Source organism: Condylostylus longicornis, unplaced genomic scaffold, assembly GCF_029603195.1.
Source record: "Condylostylus longicornis isolate FDR11 unplaced genomic scaffold, ASM2960319v2 ptg000018l, whole genome shotgun sequence".
In the NCBI taxonomy this organism is placed as follows: Eukaryota; Metazoa; Arthropoda; class Insecta; order Diptera; family Dolichopodidae; genus Condylostylus; species Condylostylus longicornis.
The window spans coordinates 2,148,119-2,175,826 of record NW_026577987.1 but is presented as its reverse complement, the minus strand read 5'-3'; the positions used below and the strand labels follow the sequence as shown (position 1 = coordinate 2,175,826).

Genomic DNA, 27,708 nt, shown 5'->3' with positions numbered 1-27,708 from the left:
ATCAAACACATTTTGCAAAACATAAACTTTATATAGCAAATAAAAAATTTGAAAAATTTTTTTGTTTGCTATTTTTATCAATGTTAAAATAAAACCAAATTTTTTCACGAAAGGAAAAAATTTGGTATTAAAATTAGTGGTAGTGACTAGACTTTTCAAAAAAATTGCTTTTAAGGTTCCTCTCTTTTACCAAAAACTATTTACTGAAGGATTCAAAACAATTTTGAAGGCGAAAGTGCGTATACGATTCTTACCTTTCTTCGCCGAACGACTTTAGCTGCACAACATTGGTTACCGCAGCCACCAACACATTTGGCATACTTCAAAGGTTGTCGAGATCGACAATCATTTTCTGTATAATATTCTTTAACTTGTTCTTTACGGCAAGTTGAAGCAGCTTTTCATGGGGATAAAACAATTTAAAAATTTATTAATATATTTTGTAAAAAATAAAAACCAATGTTTTATTACAAAATTGAAAAAGATTTGTGTAATATTAAATTTTTACATTTAGTCCCAATCTTAGTTGTCAAATAATAATAAAAATTGTATATGTCCATGTAATATAAATTGTATATATGTAAAATGTAGGTGAGTGCTCCTAAAATTATGGTTTTTTCAAATGGGAGTGGTCTTTAATTTATTGCGATTTATGTAAATTTAGTGTCAAAGTACTGTGAAGCGAATGAAAATATTGCAAAAATAAGGATACATTTTATCAAATAAATTTTTATACTTTTAATTTTGTTTCTATAAATTTTAGAATAAATGAGAAAAAAAGAGCTGACCGTGTCAACTCTGTGATACCCGTACGAATTTTCTATCATATGTGCGAATAAATATGCCGTAGCTGACTATAGGACAGATTATGACTTTAACTTGTCGTATTACCATATTATTTTATGCAAAATTTCAGTACAGTCTTTTCAATACTTTCTAAGATATGGCCAATCTACTTTTGAAGTTGTATGGCAGCTACCTGAACCCAGTACCATGATCATATCCAATTTAAAAAGAATTCTGGCATTTACTATAATAAATCATTTGTGAAAATTTGGTGAACTTAGCTCAATTAATTTTTGAGTTATTGTTGGGGCGGACGGACGGATGGACAGACGGACAGACAAAGCTAAAACGACTCAGAATTCTACACTGATAGAAAACATACACTTGAGCTCATATCTAAGACCATTATTTCTTAGCGTTACAAGCGGTAAGGCAATTTAAGGTTTTAATGATTGAGTTCTAATGATATACATATGTGCTTTAGCGATAGCAATAAAATATATTTGTATTCGCATTTGCCGTTATTGGACTTTATAATTAATTTTTTAAATAATAATTCAAAGCTAGCATTATTCTTAAAGAAGAAAAGAATGCATATATGTATATGTATGCGTAGAAAACAATGTGAGTGCGATATTGAATGTGAAATCATAATTCCATCTAATGAATATTTTTTGACAACAAATAAAGTTGAATGAAAAGAAAAATGAAAAAGAATGAATATTAAATAATGAATTCTATGTACCAGTAGATGTGGGCGGCTCTGATGTAGTAGGCTCACCTTGATCACAATATTTTCCTCTTGTTCCTTGTTTGCACTTACATGTATAACCATCTTTTGTATTACTGCTTGGAATACAACGGCTTCCACGGCGACATCGATTATTTTCACATGGATCAACCTAAAATTAAAAAAAAAAAATGAAAAAATAATATTTTTTTCGGAATATTAAATATATAAAAAAGGCGATATAAAAACATTTTTTTGGTTTTTTTTTTTTGCTTTTTCAAGTTTAATTACTTCTTTTTCTTCTGGCGTTTCATGCATTTCTTGCATTGCTTCCATTAATTCTTCCTCATCGGTATCACCTTCTAAAAGGGCACACCCCGGAGTTATTTTTTGCTGTTTCTTAGCATTCATAAAATCAACTAATTTATGATTAATCCACACTTCTTTCATACATCCCATAAAACTTGTTAAATTTCTTAAATGCCAATTTTTATATGCTTGTTGTCCGGGTTCTGCAGCTAAACCACCCAAATACATTGGTGATGTCAATTTTAAGTAATCTTTTGTTCCTTCATTTATAATAGATCTGGCAAGACCTCCGTCTACTCTTAAAGTGAAATTTTTCTTAATTGCTAATAATTCTACTGTATGATATTTTCCGTCTGAAACCATTTCAAAACTATACATTGTTGAAACTGGATAATTTCCAACATCATAACTGACTCTTATTCGACCATTAAATAACTCAACAGCTAAATGTTCGTTTTCACCATCATACATTAGTACACCGTTTTCTTGTGTACTACTAAAAATGATTGTTACATTTGCTTCTGGTTTTGTTCGTAATGGTTCCATTTCAACAAATGAATTATTGTGAACAAAACTGACACTTGTCAAATATTCACACCATTTTCCAGAGAATCCCGGATGGCATCTACACAAATAATCTGATCCAGAGGGATTTGGTTGAAAGCAAACACCATGTTTACATTCATGATTTTGACATGGTGATGTTTGAGGATACATCATAGCTACAATTGGTGTTCCTTCACAATATTTACCACTATATTCAGGCGGACATTTACATATATAATCATTAATGCCATCAATACATGTACCACCATTTTGGCACATATGATTTTGGCAATCATCAATGTCTTCGGTACAATTTGTTCCATGGAAACCTGGAGCACATTCACATGAATAATGCGTAAAATGATCGACGCATTTGGCAGAATTCGCACAAGGATTAAATTCCTCTGAACAAAATTTGATTTTTTCAGAACAATATTCACCTGTAATAAAAAACAACGGAGAATTAAAAATAATTTTTTTTTAAATTTATTTTAAAACGAAATTTTTTAAAATTTTCGAATGATTTATTTTCCAATAAAAAAAAACTTAAATCGAAAAACACACATTGTATCTACATGATTGCTACACTGCTAAAAGGATAAATTAAAAAAAAAAGTATTGATTATGTTTTTGCTTTACACGATATTGCAAAAAAGAACAAAATGGAATCTCTTTTATGTGCAGGACATAAAATTATTTCCTAGCAGACATTTTATTATTATTTTTCTTTATTTTAATGTGCATTTTTTATACACTGTATGGTTAGGGTTTGTAACTTAAACTTGATTTATTTTTTTGAATATTTCTCAGACAGCAAAAAGCTGTAACTACTTATTAAAATGCTTGATGTTCTTTTATATTTACTGACTATTATTTCAAGATAAAAAAAAAAAACAAAAATTATGTGAGTTAAATATTTTCCAAAAAAAACATGTGTTATTTGGGAAAATTGTTTTGTTCTTTGAATGACCAAAAAGATATTTCAAAAACTCTAAAACTATTATCGAATCAGCTAAACTGATTTTTCTAAAACATTATTAAAAGACCAATGGAAAGTATTGCCTTATTTAAAATCTTTGATTTTTTTTTGGTTATTTGAATTATTCATTTTGGTATATGAACTTTGCTAGAAAGTTTCGTGTTTTCATGACTATTGCAAAATTGGATATAGTTTTGCTTGAAAATTTAAATTATTTTTCTTCTCAATTGGCTTGAGTATACGTGGAGCCAAACCATAACTTTATTCGACAATTTTAAGTTAAAGCTATATTTTGCTTTTATAACATTAATATAAAGTTAGTTATTTTAAACATTTTTAAATATTATTTTATTTATCCATATGTACATAAATTCGTACAGTGAGGCATGTAAATTTTAGGCTGTTTTAGAATGTTTATAAATCTTTAAATTTGAGTATTTAAGGACATTTGTGCGGGTGTCTCAATCCAAATGTTCACAATATTAAATTATTAGCAAATGCATAAAAAAAAATGCGTTTTACCAGAAGTCATCCAAAATTTAATACAATGACTTAACGCTGTCTGAATTTTCAAAAACGTGTGCACAATCAATTTTATACGATCTTTATCTATTTCGCGACATTTCCCGTATGACAGTAAAGGTTAATTGTATATTTTCTTAAACTGTAGACATTTATGTGTATGTAACTTTTACAAACAGTATTTGTGACTAAGGTATATGTCAAGCCCTGTACATTTATTTAGTTCTAAACGTGATTTGTACATGGACCAGTTGAGTTTGTTATTATTTGCTTTCAAAAGTAACGAAGATTTAAAGTACACACATAATATTGTCTCTTGTTTTTATGACTAAATAAAATAGTCTTTTAGCCTTCAACTCTATCACTTTTGTTAAATTATTCTGTGTTTTTTTCATAATTTGTAAGAGAAACTTAAAAATAATTTGAGAACAACAAACAATGGTAAAAGACCCTAGCAATAAATGATTTTAAAAAGCATATTTTATTATTAGTATTTCTAGTAATAGAATAAAAATAAATTTATCGTTTTTTTCTCCTTATTCAAATATAGTTTTTCTACTGCCACTATATAGAATGCAAGAAAAATATTATATGTACTATATTTGTACATACCAAAGCTATCGAGGTTTTTTTTTCTTTAATTTTCCCCATTATGTTTTACGATATTATTTTCTTAATAATTGTTTCTTATTGAGAATGAAATTCTAGATTTTCCTAATAATAATAAATGAAGAAAGTTTGGTTTTGTTTAAATATATGCGAAAAATTGTCAATACTTTTACCCTATACAATCACTGAAACTTAAAGTTGTTATTGAAATTTTAATTTTTGTGCATAAGTATATTTTGATATAATGTATAAAGCGTCAAATCGTAAAGAGTAATTTTTGAGAGGTTGCAAAGTACGAATTGACTAGCCAGGGTCAATGTTAGTGTCATCAAGTTAAAAGTTTGAGTAATGGAAATTTGAAGGAAATACGGTACATTTTAAAAAGCTAAGTAAATAACAACTTTTTATTATTTCTCTTAGAAAAAATCATAAAGTTGAGAGCTTTAAAGTGTTCGTATAATAAGTGTTTAAAGTGTTCGAGCTTTTTGCTATAACATTGTAATATAATCTATTATTCTAATTAAATTCCAATTTTACTGCAACATTAGGATATATGTTTATGGTTGAATTTTAATATTTTAAATGATATACTGACATTTCAATGATGAATTTTGATATTACAAAAGAAACTATTATCAAGGAAAGTTTGCTTTTGCAAATTCCTTAAATTAAACTTAACATCTCTTAGATTAAGTTTAAGTTTTATTTTATATTATCAAGAAATTTTTATGATACCAAAAAAATAAAAAAGAAAAAATCAATTTTATGGTCTTATTTAAAAAAAAAAAGGACAAAAAATATCTAAAGAATTTCTCAGAGGACAAAATGTAGTGATTTATCATTTAATTGAACTAAGGATTTCACTATCACGTATATACTTTGGTTCCTGTTTTGAAAATCCTTATAATTTTTTTAAACTTTAACAAGAAAATGCAGGCAAAAAAAAAATAGTTGTTGTGTAAAAAATTGGTTAAGTCACAGAAGAGAACAGCAGAAATAGAAAATAAAGTTAAGTTATGTGAGATATTAAAAATTAAATATTTATATGTTTATAACAGTTTTTTCTCCTTTATAGCATTCAATATTGTCAGAAGTTATATACATAAAGAAAATTGGTTAAATGCAACATCAACTATGCACAAATTGAGTTATTTATTGCAATATTTGAAAGTATAAATTTGCGATAAAATTTTTGTTATATTTTTTCAAATAACGTTATTTGAAAAAATTATTTCAAATACATTTTTCTTGGCGTATAAACCGGAAGTAAAATAAAAAGATTTATAAATATGTGCATATATAGGTGTAAATTTTTTATTAGCTTTGATATTAAGATAAATAGATGCATGTAATATGTGTAACATTATGCATTAGACTTGCATTTATATTTGTTTTTCAGTTTATGCGAAGGAGTACTTTAATTACCAGGCACATTCGTACTTTACAATAACAGTAGAGGCAATTAAAAGTTAGTTGTGTAAGTTTTCAAATTACAGATCATGAGATCTTGCAATCAAACAAAGTAAGATCGTATTTGAAATTTGTGTAATTTTTTTTTTGTCTTAATTCACAGTATTAAACAGTACATTAGGACCAAAGGAGAACTTTTTTATGCGTTCCATTTACAAGTGGCATTTTGCGTTTGATTTTAAGTCACGTTTTTCAGGATATTTTCTGGCATTCAATTAAATTTTACATATAGAAAAGGTTACATATATAAAATTAAGGTATAATTCAAGATGAAAACGATTTTAAAATTGTGTAATGAATTTTTAAAATTAAAAATATTTTAATGATTTTCCAACAACATTTTTTGAAACTAATGCCTTTGGCCAGCAAAAACGAATCAACATTGTCCATCATTGTTCAATCATTGTTTACAACTTTAAACTGGTAAAATAAGAAGCCAATTGCAATTTTAACAAATAAATGTTAATTCTGGGATTAATGACTTTTCTTTGACAGGCGGTATTTGCACTATAAAAATGCTTTCAAAACGTAGACTTTAAAAAGTACCACATTTAAAAAAATTTAATCTTCCAACATTGTACAATGTTCAAAAATGCTTATGTAGTATAGCATGTATGTAAATAAAAGTAAATCGGGTAGAGAAAAATCGACTATATTTTTTTAGAAACGTCCTATATTACTGGAACCCAATTATTAATAAAGAAGTATAGAATTTTCAGCACTAAAGTGTAAATTTATTGGTTTTGCTCTAAAATTTAGTATAAAAAAGCAAACATTTTTTTTATAAAATACCATAAAATAAAAATATTTTACATGGTATTGGAGCCTAAAATTTTTTACGAAGCATGTTTTAAAGCACCAATTACTTCTGTTTGTATTTACCCCACGTTACCCTTCAACTCTTTACAACATTATAACGTCAAAATCTTATTTAAAAGATGCATAAAATGATAAAATATTGAGTTTAACATTGAAAGGTCGAATTACAGATTTTTCCTATATAGGGGAAAAGAAAATCATTTTGTCACTTATATTATCTGGTGATAGAGAAGAAAATATTTATGTAATCAAAAAGTTTTACACAATAGTTTTTTTTTACTTTAACTCTTTTTGTCTTCTATAAACTTTTTTTTAACATTTATATATAAAAAAGTTTCTTTAATGTGGCATTTTCATCAAAGTTTTATATGAAAATGAGTTCCAAAAAATTTATTATTACAAATATTAATTTAAAGAAAAGTATAAGATTACAAGCGTATTACAACCATAATCTCCAATAAAATAAAAAAAAAATAAACGAAAAAATTTCTTGCAAAATTATTTTTGTTTGTCTTTATTTTGGAATAATTATCCTTGTGCTTAGTGTGTCATGATAATTTATACCCTTATCAATTTGAAAAAAAAATGAGTTTTTTTTCAATTTTATCAAAAAACGTAAAACTTTTTTAATTATAAAATTTTATGGAAAATGCTCTAGTTATCCTGAAGGATAAAAGAAAAATATCTCTTAAATTTTTTTTGTTTCAATTCGCTTCTTATTAATTTCGTTTTTTTTTTTTGACTTTTCATGAAAACTTTACGTAAAAATTATATTTTTTTTTCATTAATTTTGAAGTTTCTTATACCATGGCGAAGACACACAAAATAATAACAATATTAAAAAAGTAAAATTAGAAGAAAAAGAATTGACCGAATGTTTATTAAGTATTGAAATACCAATTAAAAAAATTTTGTGTTCTTAATCACTGTTTCTGTCACTTTCTTTTGCGCAAAAAAAGCTGTGTGTTTTCTTTCTTTCACTTGGCTTCATTATCAGTTTTTCAATAACGCATTATAAAAGAGATTTTTATTCTCTTTTAGTATTTTTATTTTATATTTTTTTTATTATTCTCCTTATGATATTATACCTTTTTTACCGACTGCATTGCATACGATAAGGGAAGTTATGTGATGGCAGCAAATTTTGCATATCGAGTTTTCGGAGGGAACTTACATCTCCATAGTAGCGAAGCGTAAAGAAACTATTTTTAGAGAGGTGTCGGTCTGACGGGCTTTCGGGCTTTTGGCCTGTCTGTCTGCGTTCGAACGCGTGAGTCTTAAGTTCGGCCGGAAATATTTTATGTGAGTTTGTTTTGGCTATGCCATAAATTCATCAGCTTTTGGGATGTATCAAGCCTTAGGAACTGGACTATTTTGCGGAACTTGTAGATTTTCCATCTAAAGAGAAATAATCACTCAATTTTCTTGAAATTTGATATTTATATTTGGAGTATTAAAACAATGAACAATTTTTTTGAACGATCGGAGCTCGGATTTTACATTTTTACCATATTGACGAAACAGATTGGTGGAATTTCTTGAAATTTCATATTTGAGTTCTGCCCTAAGAGTCAAATTTAAATTTTACTAGATGTGTTAATTAAAAGCTTATACTTACGTCCTAAAAATTGGAAAGAAATGTTAAAAATGCATTTTTATAATATTCTGTAACACTTTCACTTAATTAGACAATACACATTGTGGTCGGTTATGTGCTGATCACATCGGATTTTTTTTTGTTTTTCTGTTTTGATTTTTTATTCTCGATTTTATGTTAATTTTGATGCGCTTGTTATGTTTTTTTTCTTAATTCTATTTATTATAAGAAATTTTGTGTATGTATATATGTAAATCTATAGATTTTAGTTACAAGAAAAGAAAAAGAAAAAACGACGATTTCAGGGAAAAATCATTACTTAGACAAGTTTAAGTGAATGTTTTTTTATTCAGTTTTTGGTGTGAGAGAATTTAAAATATTATTAAAAGGATTTCAATTTTTATTTTGTTAATAACAGAGAACCAATTTAATTAACTATAGAAAAAGGATTTAAAAATTTAGTTAAATTTTGAATTGCAAAAATGCTTTTTATGTTCTTTTTTTTGTTTTTTGTGGAAAACAAAAATTGAAAAGAATCGAATTTATTTTGTAACAAATAAAGTAAAGTTGAAAAAGCAAAATTAATTATATAAGGACCTGGTTACGGAATAAAACAATTTTGGAACACAGAAATGCATTGTTTTTTATTGTCAGATGCCCAGTTTTATTTTATATATTTATATATTAAGAGTGATATAAATATGTACGTATATATATTAACTTTAAAATACTGTAAAATAAAAAACCGTTATTTTATATTAAAAATTGTAATTGTTATACTTTATATTAATTATAAAGATATTTACATAAAAAATTGGTATATCTTGAGAAATTCCTATTCTTTTAATACATAATTATTTTCCTTAGCGTTGTTCCTTTTTCAAATACATCTGAACTTCTCATTTTCAAATTAAAAATTTTATGTTCGGAGGGCATGCTAAATTTGCCTTACCGTTTGTAACGCTAATATATAGACTCAAGTTTATATTTTTGATCAGCGTCGAATTCTGAGTTGATTTAGCTTTGTTTGTCCGCCCGTCCGTCCGTCCCAACGATAACTCAAAAACTAATTGAGCTAAGTTCACCAAATTTTCACAAATGATTTATTGGAGTAAGTGCCAGAACCCTATTTAAATTGGGCATGATCGGGGCACCGGTTCGGGTAGTTGCCATACAATTTAAAAATTTATTTTGCCATATCCCGGAAACTATAAAAGCTGTGGTATTGAAATTTCACACAAACGAATATATTAGTAGGGACGATGTGTTTGATAAAAGTTTTTGAAATTGCTTGGCTCCTTCTGGCAGCTGCGGTACAACTTCAAAAGTTATTTGGCTATATCTTAGGAACTACAAAAGCTATGATATTGAAATTTCTCACAAGCAAATATAATAGTAGGGCCGATATGTTTGATAAAATTCGTTAAAATTGCTTGGCTCTTTCTGGTAGCTGCCATGCAACTTAAGTAGTAGTTTGCCACACACAATATTTTGAAAAACACTGTACTGAAATTAATATGGTTATACGGCAACTTAAAGTCATAGTCTGTCCCATAGTCAGTTACAGCATATTTATTTACACATCTATAACAAATTCGTACCTCTACGTTCAATTCCTAACAAGGTCAACTCCATTTTTTCTCGTTTTTAATCTAAATTTCAAAATTATAATTGTAAGAAACCTATTGTAATTAAGAAATCTAAAATTATATGATTGTTCTTTCAGTAAAAGTAATAATTGCTTCTACAATAAAAAAAAAGTTTAGAATAGTGTAATTCACATTGAGATAAAAAAAAGTTCATTTTTTAATCAAAAAGTTATAAATTTTAAGGATTTGTGCTAGTAAATCTCAAACTAAACTCTGAATATATACGTCCCACTAATTTATAATTGTTATTGGTTATAACAAGATCAGGGTGTACCGTAAAAATGTAACTTCTACAACATAGCTAAATATATAGAATAGTGAACTCTTTAATTATTTCACTGAAAATTTTTACATAATTATTTTCAAATAAAACATTGTTCTTTAATCATTTTTAAGTATTGACTAAAACCAGAGAAACGCAAAAATAAATTTGAAAATTTCGATTTTGACCCCTGCTTCAACTTTTTTTTTGTAAATCAGATTGCGACCATTATTCTTCTTTCATCAATTTTTTAATAATTTTGTAAGATAAATATAAAAAAAAAGAGAAATTAAAAGATAAACACAAGAATTTTTAGTAAGTAGTTTTTTCGCGGTTTCATCGATGTGCATGTTGGCGTGAAATTGAGCTACATATGTATATAAGATCACAGTTATGCATGAAAACAATTTTGTCAAACACCTTCTTTTTTCCAATTTTTTTTGGATATTGTCTTTCAAAATTTTTTATTTTTTTTTCGCTGAATATTTTACTTAAAATCTTCGACATCAATTGATTTTTAATTAAAGAAAACTTTTTTTTTTCTTTATTTAATTAATTTTTTTTCTTTACTTGAAAACTTGCTCAATTAAAAAATTTTCTTCGAAAACAAAACTTGAAGCAAAAATTTTTTGTTTTTTTTTTTTTTTATTCAAAAAGCAAAAATATTTCTTCTTTAATACGCGTTGTCAAGAACACTAAGTGGAACAATTAAAAACTTGTTTAATTTTAAACAAATAACGTTTAACGTTAAGAGGTGAAAATTTTATAGAACAAAGTACGTACATACATACATATGTATGTATTGAATGTATTCATATACTTACGTAGCAAAATTGAGTTCAAATGTAATAGTTTTAGAAATAAGAAAAACACTTATTGCGAGTAGCAACATTTGTAGAAATTTAAGTATACATACATATGTACATGCACACAAGAATATATGTATAAGAAAATTTTTTAAAAGTATACTTTTAAACTATAACTACCTAAGTCAAGTTTATTTTCTAGTTTATAATTACTTCAACTTTTTTTAAGAATAACCTTGGAACAATTGAATTGATCCACAAATTTTTGCGAGTGAGTACGCACGACAATTTATTGAATTAAGGAAATTAGTGCATTAATCATGAAATGAACACTTAAAGAATAGACTGAAATATTTCTGTTACTTTTTTCATGTTTTTTTTTTAAATTATGAACCTAAATAGCCAAAACGGTTCTGCGTTGATTGCATGCACTTATGTATATTAATGTTATGTTAGAAAAGGAAAAAAAAATATCTATGTATATGATTTAGATGTTTATATTTAGATGTTTATACTGAAGAGTGTATTGATTAACATTCAATTCGTCTGCAGAAATTAAAATTTTTAAGTATTCTCATATACATACATTGTGTAAATGAAGTATATTATACAAGGCAACAGAAAACAACAAAAAAATCGTTACGTTATGCTATACAAATTCAATAACATTCAATTTGTTTACAGAACAAAATTTTGATTATTTTATTTTTTGTGGTATACGTAATGTTTGCGAAGTACGATATTATTACATTAGGACGATTTATGTTGAGAACAAAACATATATGAATATATGTAAACATATATGTGTATATATGAATGTGTGTATGCAGAAGGGTGTATTTATGAATGAGACTCCCCAGAATGAAGCGTAGTTTACAATTGGCGTTGAAAGAGCCTAAAAACCCGTTTTACCGTTTCTGGGCTAAGAACAGAAATAGTCTGCTGCTGTCGTTCACCACTTTAGTTTTATTTTTACACTTTAATAGAGTATAATTTGCATATGATGAGTATTTTACTTAAAAAAAAATTTTTTTTTGCAGAGCGTTAGTATATTCATACCAAACATATTATCGGCTGGGTGCTAGAGCAAAACCACATTACATACAGAACTGCAAGAACTTTTTAAAATTTAATTAAGTTCCTGTTTATTTCAAATTATTACTAATTGATTGACTACTGCTGGATAAGACTTCTTTTTTAAATTGTGTATTTATGCACATAATATAATCATTCATATTTTTATACGTTCAGTCCAAATAAATCACCCCATGCTCAACGGTGAGCACAAAAATAACTTTATTCCAACATTTTTGTGAATATTTTTGAAACATTAACTTTTTTTAAAGTTGAACAACTAGAAAGATAAGTTTAATTTGTTTAGAGAAAAAGAAACCTAAAATTTTAAAGCTTCTTTAATAATTTAGTTTCTTTAAGGACTTCACCTGCGATACAGGGACTTCTAAGTTTTTTTTCGATTTGCTAACTTTTTAAAACGCTGCAATATATGTACAATTCTTAAATTACTGAAATTTTTATATTATGTATTAGTTTTATATTATGTAGTAGTTATGTATTATATTATGTATTATATTTTTATATTATGTAGTAGTTTTAAAAATCGATTAAATAATCAGAAAAAAAATTACTTAGAAAATTTGTCTTTTGATTCGATTTCATAAACACTAAAGACGGGCGCCCTCAAACATGCTATAGTTTTTAAACTGTTGTTTCAGGGATTGTAATAAATTCGCTGAAAAAGTCGTATGGTTACAATTCTAAAAGAATAATTTGTAGTTACAAATAAATTTTGCTGTTATAGATAAATTTATAAATGCAAATAAATTTTTACCAAAAGTTCATTAAATAATTAATTCTAAACGCGTAATTACGAGTTGAAGCTTTTTTTTCTAAATCAAAGATTTGTAGCTTGACATTTAATATAATATCGGCTTAATGATGAATTCACTCTGTTTTTATTCAGTTGAATAATTTTAAGACGAAAATTTAAGTTTAAATTTTTCGACTATTTCTGGAATATTGGTTTAAAAATTCACTTTTATTTTCGAACAACAAATTTCTATTGCTAAAGTTAGTTAGAACAATGGAAAAAACAAAACGCAAACATAAAATGGTAAAAGAAGTGAAACATAAACAGTTAATTCTATAACTTTTTACCAGTATTGTTATGTTTATAACGCTTTGAAGGTAACTAAATTTATAGATGCTCATTTATTGTTAGCACCTTTTTGATTTTAGCACCGAGTAACTAGAATGAAACAATTTTGTTTTTGTTTTCGTTATTTATCGATATGAATCGGAAATTTAATTTAAAAGCAAAAACTTTATAAAGAAAGGAATATAATTATTATCGCTATTGCATATAGCAAATTTGCATTTTCTTGTTCTTCTTATGAAAAGCACAAACTTTTTTATAGGACATAGTCTGAAATATTTACAATCATGCTTGTTTAAAGAAATGCCATTTGATAATTTTTAACAGAAAATGAATTTAAGAATGAAAAAAATCTTCAAAAAATCTTAATCTAATAAATATTACCATTCTATTAAAATATTTGAGGAAATTATTTTGTAGAGTACGAAATTATTTTATAGAATCATTTAGTGTAAAACCTTTTCAATATATAGTGGAACAAAAATTGATTGGACAAGATTTATTCCATTTTCCGTATTGGTCTTAAGAACATCAAGAAAAGTAATAGAAATTACAATTTTGTGTCCACAATTAAATCGCAATTTAAATTAATTAAATTATGCAATTTATAAAAAAAATGCGACTTGCTCACGGATATAGAGTTGTGATGGGAAGCGACACCTTTCATTAGTTTGGAATTTCTTATATTGAATTAAATTTAATGTGACGTCTGAGTTTTTCGATAAAATTTTTGCTTACAGGACTAGAATATAACTTTTTATTCAAACAAACTTAAAGTCTTAAACTTTAGAACTTATTAATATAATTTGTGTGAGAAGAACTGAATTTGAAAATCTTAGAAAGCGAGGAATATAATGAGAAATGGCAATGCTATATACAACCATAAACCGCACGTATTAAAAATACACACAAATCGTAAAAAATCCATTTCTGTTGCGATATTAAAAATAAAGGAAAGCAACTTGGAGAGTTGAATTAAAAAAAATAACAATTTCAAAAAAAATAAAAAACGAAAAAAAAAAAATTTTAAATGAAAATGTCGAAGGAGCACATAAAACTTATGATGTACATAAAATATACAAAGCTTGTTAAAACTTTTAACTAGTTTTTTTCCTGACTACCAAAGAATATTGCAAGACGGAAACATGTTCTGTGTATCGCCACTTAGCAGGTAAGGTTTTTGTTGCACTAAAATATGTTAAAAAATATGTTCGTAGTGTGCATTTCTTTAGGGTTGCATTATAGTTTTTCTATATTTTCAAAGAAGAGAAAACATGAGTTGCAAAAATTTATTTTAACACTTTTTACTTTTCTGTTGATCAAATTTCAAAAATAATATTTTGAAACAATTTTCAATATTTAAGTAAATAAAATTAAAAAAAATTGGCCCAGATTTAAAGCGCTTCTATACAGAGTGTTTCGTAACAAAGTGCACTGCTATATGCCATTGTATAGGCACTCATGACAAAACTTTTGTATGGAAACGATGTTCACAGTTTAACAGGTTCGGAGGTACAGGAGCTTAAAGTCAATTTCGACTGATTTTTTTACTTTTTGAAATTTTAAGTATAACTAGAAATTTTAAGAAAAATTTACAACAGCCGTTCAAAATGGTGTCCCTGTCCTGTTATGGAAATGTTCAACTTATCAACCAAGTTTCCCTCACATTTACAAATATTAATGGCATACAGAATGTCTTTATCACTTTCATTTAGTATATTGGAGGTTTACAATTGAAATTTGGGCCATTTATATTTTACATAATATGAATAAAATTTTAAAATTTATGTAACTTTATCCTGAGCAATTTTTTTTCTCTTTTGTCCGCACTAATAAATGCAGTTGTATTAGAATTATATAAGGAATACAAATGTAATTGCATGGAAATTTTATACGATAATAACCCGAATTGTAGTGACGGAGTTCAAAAATGTACTGCTATATTCACTTTTTTAATCAATATCAATGTATCAAAAGTTTATCAGCATCGAGTTTTGAACCATTTAATTTAATTTAATAATTAAAAGATTAGCAATTTTTATTGATTCAATTCTAGAGAATTTTAAATGTTTTTTTTTTCACACGTTCGATTCGCGGTATTATTTTTGTTTTATTTGAAATCCCGTACGATTTTTACAAAAATTTAGAAACTATAAATGAGCCTAAGAATGTCATTCACATTTGCTATTCGTGAAAGTTAAACTAAATCATTATTAACTTATTGTTCAAGAGTACTTAGCAAAAAAAAAAGTATATAATTTTGGACAAAATCTCTTAATTTGGAAGGAAGTAACAAAATTTCAAAGATAAATAAATGGCAAAAACATAAAAAATATAAAAAATGAAAATGGAATATAGAGGATGCAAAACTGAAGACTATGAAATCTTGTTTAAAAATAGAATTTTTTAGAAAATAAAAAAAGTATGGGATTATTAAAGGAAACGGAAATAGTAAACGACAGAAATTTTTTTTTTCTTTCAGTTATCCTAGGATTATGAATTTTTCTTTAATAATATTTTTTAAGTTCGCCTAAATAGAAATATAAAATAAACAAAATCTTGTTTAGTAGGTTTGGGTTAGATTAAATTAAATAAAAAATTTTATTGAACCTCATATCTAAGATTTCAAAATAATAAGAAATTTTCGAGTGGAATTTCAGTATTTTTACATTCATATAGATTTATTATGTTGTTACGTTCTAGGTTTAAAATAGTCAAAAGGAGAACAAAAAATTATTATGTAATTTTCTTTCAAAGAATTAAGAGGAAAAAATTTTGCTTTTCTAAAAATAGTTTTATAAATAGAAACTATGAATGGGGGATCATTTAGTTTTATACGAGAAATTTTCTAATTGTATATAGAGTAAAATTTATTGTACCAAAAAATACAACATAATTTTAATTAAAAGCCTGGAAAATTGTGATTCATTTACTAAAAGAAAAAACTATTGGAATTATTTCACTTCTGTACACTTTTGGTGTACATAATTATTATATTTTTGTTGAATCTCAATTAAATGTAAACGTTTACCCATTCTTCCACTAAATTGAATTATAAAAAATTATGCAACAGTTTTATTTTTCGTTCTATTCAAAAAATATTTCAGGCTCTTGAGATTTTTTTTATGCAATTTGCGTAACAAATAATTTTAAATTAAACAAACCGGAGGTGAACAAATGGGAACAATAATAAATGCTTAGTATGAAAATATTGTGTAAATGTAAAGTTGTACAAAAACTTTTATTTTTCAAAAGATTTTAATTTAGCTTTTACAATAAACGTTTTATATAACTATAAAATTTGGAAAGTTTTAATATTGAAAATACTGCATGTTAGGTTTGAAACCGCTTTCGGGAAATCAAGCAAAATGTTAAATTAAATGTTGAGATTTTTTAAATTAGACATTGCATATGTTATTTTGACATTCCACATAAGTAAAGTTTCAAGTTTGCAGCATTTGGTTTTGTCGTACAAGTTTTTGTGAGAATTTTGTGTTGCTATTCTTTAAGAATATATTTTTTTCATATTAAAGTAATAATGAGCCTTATATATACTTTGGACTATTAATTTGTTCTTTTTAATGTACAATGAATGCTGTAAAATTTAATTTATGGAAAGTTATAGGAAATTCTTTTAAGAGAAAATTTAAATTCTGGGGTCTCTTTGTGTTTAATTTCAGGACGTCGGCAGAATTACTCTTTTAGCGAAAAAAATTCCCTTCTGTAATTTCGAAAACCTGTCTTTAAGTATCATCGCACGTTAATTTCTTGAATTACTCAATTTTTTTTGGATTTATTGGAACAGAAAGTTAAAGAATCGAAATAAGAAAAACAACGACATGAAAGAACAAAATCAAGCAAGATTTTGTACCGTATTTTTCTTATATAAGAAAAATTTTTCGTATATAGAAATTTTAAATATGTTTTATAATCCAATTTTTCAGATTGAAACTCTGTAGAATATTTTAATTATAATTCATTTCAACTGAATTCAATATTGTACTGAATGATCGCAAATTTAAATAAGCTTAATTTATTTAATGTACTTTCTTCGTTTTATTTTTTTCAAGTACAAATTATATTTTTCATATTCAAAATTTAAAACGACCCGAAACTTTAAATTTAAACTTTTTTTGAAGTTCCCAAAATAAAGAAAAAGAGACAAAGCATAAAAATCTGTTTTGAATCTGTTTGCATAATTTGAATTTGAATATACTCAGTCCAATTCCCCATTAAAGGATAATTCAATAAACATTTTCAGGTGAAATAAAAAAAAAGAACGAGAATCTAGTTCTATATAAATTGTGGTAAACACTCCCTTAATTTTCCGTTTGAAATAAAAAACATTAAAATTGAAAAACAAAACAAGACCAAAAGGAATAAGGGTTTTCTGTAGAAAATGAGATTTTAATCCTTTGGGCAATTGCGGACAGTTTGCATTTTTTTTTCTACTTCGATCAAAATTATTATCTATCCAAAAAAAAGAAAATAACTGAAATAGTGTTATTGGTTTTCTGTAAAAAGCATAGTTTTTTATCAACATTTTTATATATACATAACAGGTATACATATCAACAAAAATGTATGCATAAACATACATTAAACCATAGAACGAAAAAACGTATTCAAAATATTTAACTGTTATACATGGAGAAAGTAAATTCATTATTTTATACATATAGAGAGGAAAACTTCTTTTTGTATGTTTTTGTGCAATAATTGTATAAAATTGATGATATTGAATTTTCTTTGCGCAGATTTGCGGTTTCGTGGTTTAATTTTACTAAAGAAAAAAAATCTCAATATTTAAATGGTGAAAAGAGGCAAGTGACAATTTCACGGTATTTGTGTGCAAAAAATTGTTTTGAATTTCAAAATATTTTATAAATTTTAGCACTATTTATTCGAAATTAAACTATTCTGAGAATTTTTCTTTTAATATTTTGTTCAATCTAAATTTCGACTATGTTTTCAGAAGGTTTAATTATTTTTTTGATTTTTTAGTTTAATATAGAACAGAATATTTGATTCACTTAATAAAATTAAAGTTATTAAATACTCGAGGAAGAATTGGTAAGTTGTAAAAAAATAGATTAAAACAATAATATTTAAAATAATTGCATGAGTAAGAAAGAAATGAAAAAAGCATTAGTATATTGGTCGAATTAGTATTGATCGACGACTATGTAAGTGAGTTAAGATAAGTAATTACATTTTTCAATGGCATATATAGCATTTAGATTTAGCTTTTTGGTTTTTAAGGAATTTAGGAAAGTTTGCAGATTAGGAAATAAAGTTTGATCAAACCAAAGGTTCGTAAAGCAACAATTGAAAAATTAATTTTAAAAACAATCTTACTACGTTATTAAAATTACTTTCCAAAATATATTGTTGATTATAATAATAAAATATATAATATGATTATGAAATATCAGTTACCAAAATATTTCAATGATATTTAAAAAAAAAATTGAAAGAGGCGTTAACACAATGCTCGAATTTAAGGTTTAATTGTTAACACTTTTTAATGGCACGGGGTTTAATGTTGACTTTCTGCATTTATAGAAATTTGGAAAAGTTTGCGGTTTCTTAAAAGTTTGCTTAATTTGCTGACTCGTACAGCCTGCGGTTTACAAGAAAAACGAATCAAAAATTTGGAAAAAACGTTTTGTTTTAGTAGAATTTATATACGGCATACTACGATAGAAAAAGCTAGCCACTACTTTTCTACGTTTACAGAATTTAAAAAATGTATTACTGTTTTGAGATGCTATAACTTTTTCAGGCAGGAAGATAGGTAAAAATTTCCTTCCACGGAAATAAGTTTCTTGTAAGGATTTATGTACATGTTCTATTTTCAAGGGTGTGAAAGTTTTGCTAGCATTTACATGGACAAACGTACGGAGTAAAACTAATTATAATTTTTTTAATAAAATAAAAGTTAAATAGCCTTTTATGTATACATTCACCATTAGGAAAATTATTTTTTACCCTGATTCATAAATCGGGTATGTATTTGTTTAAAATTATAGGAACAAAAATGATTTTAATATTTTCGTTATATTTCTAACACTTACCTTTAAAACCAAGTTGGCAACTACATTTATAAGATTGAACACCATCAATACAAGTAGCATTGTTTTCACATTTGTTATCAATACAATCATCAATATTTTGTTCACATCTTGCACCTGCATAACCTGGTAGACATTGACAACTGAAACGTCCTTCTTCAAGAACAGTACATGTACCATTGTTGCGACATGGATTGCCATAGCAGGCATCAATCATTAACTCACAATGTTTACCATGTGTACCAGGTTTACATAAACATTTGTATTCATGTTGTGCCATAGGTTGACATTGAGCATTATTTTGACATGGGAAATTATAACAAGCATTACATTTTGATAAAATTTCGCTATTTACTTTATCTTTACATTGAAAATGATGAGATGGTGTTGATAGAATCAATTTATCTTTCATTAATTCTGGTTCCGCACAACGTGCAATCCCTGGTTCTACATAATCCAATTTAATCCAATCGGAAAACCATCTTAACGAACAGTCACAATATAACGGATTGCTACCTAAAGCACTATTAAAAGAAATTTAAAATAAAATTTTAAATATAGCATTGAATGTTGTTTATGTTGTAAGTTTTTGGAGTGAGACATAATTTGAAAATATTGCATTGATTTGCAATTTCGATTATTATTGGAGTCAGTTTAATTCACAACAAATAAAAGTAAATTAAATTGAATACTTTAAATTATTTCAACTTTCCTTTTTGCAGAGGCAAATCGGAAATAAATGTGCCTTTTCTTGTTGTTTTATGTGTGAAAACTGGCGAGTTTGGGATTGATTAATACAGTAAGCTACCCCAATGTGTTATAGCAAAATAGACAAATACATATATATTCAACGTATTTCGCAATACAAGTACTAATGTGAAAAACTTATGTTTATTTTAGTCACAATTTTATCGAAATTGGACTTAACGATCTTATGAATAAAGGTAAAACTTATCCTAAACCTAACAGATGACTTTTGAAATAATTTTATATTTTTCTGATAACAATTTATTTGATATTATTTGAAACGAATACAATCCTTTCAGCAGATAGAAAAGAAAATTTAAACAATTAATTAGACAAGATATGTGATCAGATCAAAAAAAGGATTTAGAAAATTAGTTGACTTTTATTGGCAACATCAATGAATATAATGTTACCATAAATTCTAAAAAATAGGGCAAAAGATTAAAGTTTTTTAGTTTAATTACAGTTCTCATTTATTTAAAAAAAATCGAAATGAAGAATCCGAATTTGAATTCATAAATGTCAGAATTAAAAATAAGTTGAACAGAATAGATAAATATGGATGTATTAGCTCTATTATTTCTCTAACACAATTCATGTCGTATTTTTTTTGTATTAACCTTTTTAGAATCAATACTTTTATTAAGGATATTCTAAGGATTTTAACAGATTCATGGAAAAGAGGAAAAAAAGTCAATTTTTCGTATTCCCGTATGATTTGTGATCGGATTTTGATATTTTTTTATTCAAATAGAAAAAAAAAAAGAAATTGGCAAAAAAATGACACATAATTCGAATTCAATAAGAAATAATCAAGTAGTAAATGTAGTTTTAACAAAAAAAGTAAAATTAATATAAAATTAAAAAAATAAAAAGCAAAATAAATTTATTTTTCCGTTCTTCTTTAAATTGGGATTTGACTTCATGGCTTATATATATACATATATACTTACATATGTGTTATAGATTTCATATCATCAAATGTACCTTCCGGTATCATAGAGATTTGATTACCATGCAATGACAATACTCTAAGGTTAACTAATCCGGTCATTGCATGACGTTCGATGCATTGCAGTTGATTATAGGAAATAATTCTGGAAAAGAAAAAAAATAACAAAAATGAGTGAAAAAAAGAGAGTAATATTAAAAATGAAAAATTTTCATGAAAAAAAATGTTGTTTTTCTTTTTCTTGTATATATGGAAGCAAAACCAAAATTTTATAATCTGACATACACATCATGTACGTCCATGCATATTTGTTAAGCAATACATATGTATGTGTATACTAATAATAAAATTTATACGTAATATAAGAATGTAAAATGTCAATTGAATTTTCAGAATATTAAAGAGTATTTCGTAATAATAATTCAATTTTAATAGAAGAAAAAAGAACTTGTTCATGCTCATTGTGTTACTAAAGAAGTTGTCTGATTAGAATTTTAAATTTTAAATTGAACATTAACTTAAAACTTAAAAAAAGAGCACAAAATTTAAATATGAGAAATAAATAGGATTTTTTTTTATTTTTTTTTTATTAATAAGAGGATAATAAAATTCGATGATGTGCTGTTGCTCCTTTCTTTGGTGTTGCTCTACTAAATAAATGCAAATCTACAGAAATGAATTGAAATTTCATTTAAATATAACAATACAAAAAATGGAGAAAATGAAAAAAAAAATTTAACTTAAAAAGTGAATTGATGAGTGTTTTAATGTAATACGATTTAAATTTTAGCATATTTTAGAAAGTAATGAATTTGATATTGGATTAATATTAAATAGATTTCTAAAAATCTCTTTGTACACTTTTCGTATTTGGGTGAAAAGTGTCTTATTGTCTATTTCCTATATTATTATAGGATTAACATTACTGTGGAAGAAGATAAAATTAATTCTGATTTTACTTCTTTGATTTAGAGCAGCCGTCGGCAAAGTGCGACCCATTCAACTTAAAAATGTGGTCCATCATATTACTTGCAAGAGAAAAATTTGTTCAATTGCGACTGTTAAAGTTTTTCAAAAAAATTTTGAGGATTCAATCATATATAACAGATACAGGAACATAAAATTTTATACAAGTTTATTATTTCTTAAAGCAAAACAATCAATATAGTCAGTTGAAAATTTCATTTATGTTGTAAGTAGGTAATGTAAGAAACTAGAGTGGCTCACACTCATGCTCACATAGTACATATTTGCATATAACTAACGAAAGTTTACCGACGGCTGATTTAAAGGATTTTTTTGTCTCTTTCTGCGTAAAATTAGTTAAAAATAATAATAATTTTTTTTTAATATCTTTTTGTGATTTCTAATTTTTGAAATATCTACAATCAAAGGTTTTTTAGAAATTATGGTAATTGTACAATAAAATTAATTATACCCACTTTTACTTAGTAGGAGACGCTTTGTTTTATCCTATCTCTCATATTTTCTTCATAAAAGAGAAAAGTGAAACGTTTTATTATGAGGCCTACTTTGAGAACTTATGACCGAAAAACCGCTGTTACTTATTACTCATTACTATTTTTGTTTTTTTGAATATATATTCTGTCATCATGTTTTGAGTACTACATATATATTCTCATTTTGTTTTTGAAGAATATGAATGCCAGAGATCTAAAATGGTTTATAAGAAATTTGAGTTAGTTTTTATAAGCACCCCCTTCAATGTAATAAAAAATATGCAACATTGCACATTACGCATAAAAAATCATTTTCTTGTAACATTATTATATTAAGTGCCACATTAGTCATAGGATTAAAGCATTCAATTAAACTTTCAACTGCTTGTTTTATGATGTTTGTGTATACATATGTATATTTATCAAGTTAGCTTCTCTGTAACTAAAAAGAAAAAAGTTTTTAGAATAGAAAAAATTATTTTCTCAAAATTTAGTTTTTTTTTTAGGTTTTTAATTGCGTCCCTGTTTTTCTTACTTCGCATGGCATATATGATAGACCTGGCTCTGACTAGGGTAGCTGTTTCAACCTAACCTAAGAATATGCACATAGTGTAAACAACGCGTTAATATATCAAATAAATGTATATTGAAGGCAAATCAATATACTTTTATGTAACAATCAAAGTGTCAAGTAAATAAATTACAATTCTTGAAAATAAAAAAAATTAGGTTTGACCTAGCATTTAATAATTTTTTTTTTCCTAAAATATCAATAAACAACAGAATGCTGCATTGAATTGAAAGATAACCTCTAAGGATCAAAAATTCATTCAAAAATGTTTTAATTTCGCTATGGGAATTATATTAAAATTTGCTTGAAATTATAATTTACCTATTTAGATTTTCATCAACTTGGTGCAAAAAGCAACCATTTCATTCCACTTTACGAATGTTCTTATTTTGCTTCATTTGGAATTTTAGATACTTTTTAAGAGTTCTAATATCAATATAAATCAATGTGGTACAATTAAAGGACTTTATTATATTAATATACATACATATAAGACATATTTATATAGATATTTGCATAATGCCTTATAAACATACCACAAGTTATATGTTTTCATGTAATTTATTTTTTTAGTAATTTTACATGCTTAGGCGTAAAAATCATACAAATGTAAGGTAATGTAAGTTTTCATTTTCGTTTAGAATGCTGTTATAATAATATGGTTCACATTTCTACTCTACGTACGTTTCTTACATAAACATAAATCAAATGCAAAACAGAAATCAAATCTTTGAGGCAAGAAAATTGAACTTAAATATAGGTTATGTATCAATTAGAAGAGGATTTTTAATTCAATAAGAAGAGGAGGTTTAATGTTGATATTTTCATTATTATGAGACCAATATAATTTTAAAAGTGCTTTGAGATTTGCTTTTTGAATTAGCTCTTATTTGGTTCTCATTAAAATCTTAAATAATATATTTTTTCTGCTTTATTTCTATAGCATTAAAAATGAGGTATTTCTTTTCAAACTTTAGTTCACAGAGCTTCTAAAAATAGAATTTTTTTATTAGAAAATTCTAAAATTTAATATTTTTTACTAATATTTCGGAGAAAATAATTTTTTAATTCGAGAAATTTCTCATTTTGTCAATCATTTTTTAATCAGAAATAATCTTGTTTGATTTTTCTACGCTTTTACCTTAGAGTTGTTTTGGTTAACACTGAAATCTCCCAATCTCTTTACGATTTTATGCCTTTTTCTTCGGCTCTTGAATATGAAATTAATTTATATTTTTGTTACCTTTACCTATTCAATTTTAAAAAAGAGTTTTTTAGTTTATTCAGCAGAATGAAATGATTTATTTTTTACAAAATTCCTTAGCTCAATAGCATCATCAGCATCTTTAATTTTCTAAAAGTTTTTTTTTCTTTATTTCTAATAACTTTACAATTCACTTTCTTATGTTGTGATTTACTTATAAAACGTTCATTTGAAACAAAGCTGTTATTACTAATGCTGAATTAGGAAAATTATTATTTTATTAAAAAGAAATGGGAATATTGTGGCGAAAAATAATTTTAAAGAAGGAAATAAAAGAAAAACAGAAGAAAAGAACAGAGGGAGAAACATAAACTGATGAAGTTATCGTTATTTATTCATTCACTCTCTATGTTTCATATCTTTTTTGAATTATTCCAATATATTATTATTATTTGTTTCGTCTTCCTTGTGTATACATACATATATATTATATTATTGAATTTAGAACTCAAAGACATCATTAGTAAGTAGGGTGTCCAATTATTGTGTAAGTCAGCGTTTAAACATCAAACATTGTTCATAGGTTTTTTTTATGGGAATTGGATAAAGTTTAACTTTTTTCATTTAACAAAAACAGCGAACAAATTTTTGCAGACCAACCATAAACAATGATTAATATGTAAATGCTGCTTAATAAGATATAAATTAGTAAGTGTTGGACATGTATGTATATGGAAAAAGTAGATTCAGTGTTTTTAGTATTCTTACCTTTAGTATTCTAGTAGTAAAGATTCTTTTAGTATTCTAGTAGTAAAGATTCGCCCTAATAATTTTTTAAATAAGAAACTGGAATTCTTCCAAAAAAAATTATAAACTTTTTATATTTTATTGAGCTCTTGGATTTTTGTCTATGCTCTAAGATTATAGGTTGTAGATATCAAAAAGTATTATGAGTTTACGTAGCAAGATGTTTCTCTTTGTGAAAACTTTTTCGGTATTTTAAAAGTAATAAGATTTTTAGAGAAATCGTTTAAAAAGTTTAACTCACATTTATCTAAATGAATTTAAATGCATTCCAAACACTTTTTTTAAGTGAAAGTTGATAAAACAAAAGATCCTTCAGAATATTATGGTGTTACAGAATGTAACACCATAGGTACATATGTTGTCGAATGCAATTCTTCATTATTGTTGACACAATGAAAAATTAATAATATTGTTTCGAGCAAATTTGACTTCATACTCATTAAATTTAATACAATAAGTTTAATATTTTCATTTCGAAAAATATTGATTACATTTATTAAAAGCAATATTTCAAATGAACATTTTCTCATCATTCATTTCGTTTCTAAACAATAAAAGTAATTTTTAATTTCGACCTTAAATACAATCACAATTAAGTTCTATTATTGCAAATCGTACAGTGTTAATATAATATAATAGGATACATGTATTTTAATAAAATTTTAATGTAAGTCTAATTAGAACTACATATTCCATGTTCTTCTTTGTAGTATACAAGACGAAAAGAAGAGAGCGAAAACTTAGTTGGAATAATGATATGAATTGCATGATAAACAAGTCAATGGAAAATTTTTTATTAAAAATAGCCACATTTCAGTGATGTCGGTGTTATCTAGTGCGGTGGCATTTAATTTTAATTGTTAGATCAAAATTTTTCATTTTATTTTTTTTCTTATTCTCGACATAAAGTAAATTTAAGAAATTACAAAATTTGATAAAATTTTGAAATAAATATGTTCACGAATTTGCTTCTTGTCCACAATATTTATATTTGTATACTTATGTTGTAAGTATAAAGAAGTAAGTTGAATTTGAACCACTTGAAGTTTCTTTTGTTCTTGTGAAAGTGCTCGTAAATTTTTCTTACTTTTTTTCAAATGACTAAAATTTTAAGAAATATTTTTTTTCTAATTTTTTATTTAAATGTAAATTTGAAATTAATAAAAATTTGAAGTTGGAATAGCTATGGCTTCAATTGCTTTTCTGTTTTAAAAATAATTTTTTTGATATAGTGATTCCAAAAAAAAAAGGCAGTAAGTTTGGTTACGATAAAACCATACTTAGAAAAAAAGTTATTCAAAAGTTATTCATAAAATTTCGAATTAGATGAATGGAAAATTTAATAATTTTCGTTTTAAGTTTTGCTATTGAAATTGCATACCTTGTTTGTAAAGTACACTTGTATAATTATATACTATACTTAGAAAAAATTTTTGTGTATACATTACAAAGGAACAGTGTTTATGTGGCAGTACAAAGGCAAGGATATAATACAATTTTAAAAACAAAAACGGAAAACAAGGAAAATGGAAAATATGGAAAGGAAATATAACTGATTTATCGCAAAACATTAATGAAAATCAATAGAATTTCAAATCATCAAAAGAGAAAAAAGCATGTTAGAATTGTAAGGACTTTCATTTTCAACTTATTACGTTATAAAAGCCGTATATATATGTATATATATTGGATTTTACAGAGAGACTAATATATTAGTGAATATATGTGAAATAAAAATCAAAAAGTTCAAATTTTATAAGAGCCCCATAATTTTTATGCCATATAGTATAAGAAATAAATAAAAAAAAGGAACGAAGATATTACGACTATATTGTATGGTGTATAAGAATTATTATTATTGCTATTATTATTACGATTATTTTTATTTGATGTCTACTTAGACACGTTTCAAATGAAGCGGAAATTATAGAAAAAAGAACCATTTTTATGTCACAAAGCATATATATTTGTGTCAGTAAAATGGGATAATATGAAATTTGAAAATTACTTTTTTAATATACCAGCATTTATTAATCTCATAAAGGATAGATTTCTAGTGCAAAATGAACAATGTGATTATATATAGATGAAAATAAGTAATAAATGAAAAGATGAACAACAACAACACATCTCGAGAGCTATAGAAATTGTGATTGAACTGTGGTTTCGTAGATTTATTAGTTTGCTTGAAGGGGGAAACATGAGAAACTGGATTGAAATAATTATTAAGTTTTATATTGAATAAATATGAAATTTTTATACATATGCACATAAAAATTTCTTAAATCGATTTTTTTTATCTCAAAAAAATTATTACAAATCACTAAAGTAAACATGTATGGGTTCATGTGTGTTGTGCATATTATGTACTTCAAAAACTATAATTCAGTGTGTGGTGTATGATATTTAGAATAAAGTTTTCTGTTAAAATAATATAGGAGTTCTACTATAACGAAAGTGTATCTATAGAATTCTTAAGACTTTTTAAACCAAAAATGACTTTCAATCAACTTTAATTTTGGGTAAGAACATGCAACAGTTAATAAATATCTAAAATAAGATGTTAATTATTTTTATTCTATAAATAAGAAATTTGTACATGGTGGAATATTTGAAATTTATAGGGAGAATTTTAA

At 25.6% G+C, this 27,708-nt stretch overlaps 1 protein-coding gene across 3 annotated transcripts in view; it reads right to left on the bottom strand.

Annotated features, from left to right (window-relative positions):
- Window positions 1-27,708, bottom strand: part of LOC129606292 (protein slit) — a 220,591-nt gene that overhangs the window by 626 nt on the left and 192,257 nt on the right. Inside the window, exons 16-20 of one of the 3 annotated variants that reach the window (XM_055516533.1) lie at window positions 21,032-21,175; window positions 19,335-19,855; window positions 1,808-2,811; window positions 1,532-1,688; window positions 255-397 (exon numbers count right to left, since the gene is read on the bottom strand). In XM_055516533.1, coding sequence (XP_055372508.1) covers window positions 255-397; window positions 1,532-1,688; window positions 1,808-2,811; window positions 19,335-19,855; window positions 21,032-21,175 — 1,969 coding nt within the window. The remainder of the gene's footprint in view (window positions 1-254; window positions 398-1,531; window positions 1,689-1,807; window positions 2,812-19,334; window positions 19,856-21,031; window positions 21,176-27,708) is intronic. The other 2 variants (XM_055516534.1, XM_055516535.1) reach the window with 2 other exon arrangements.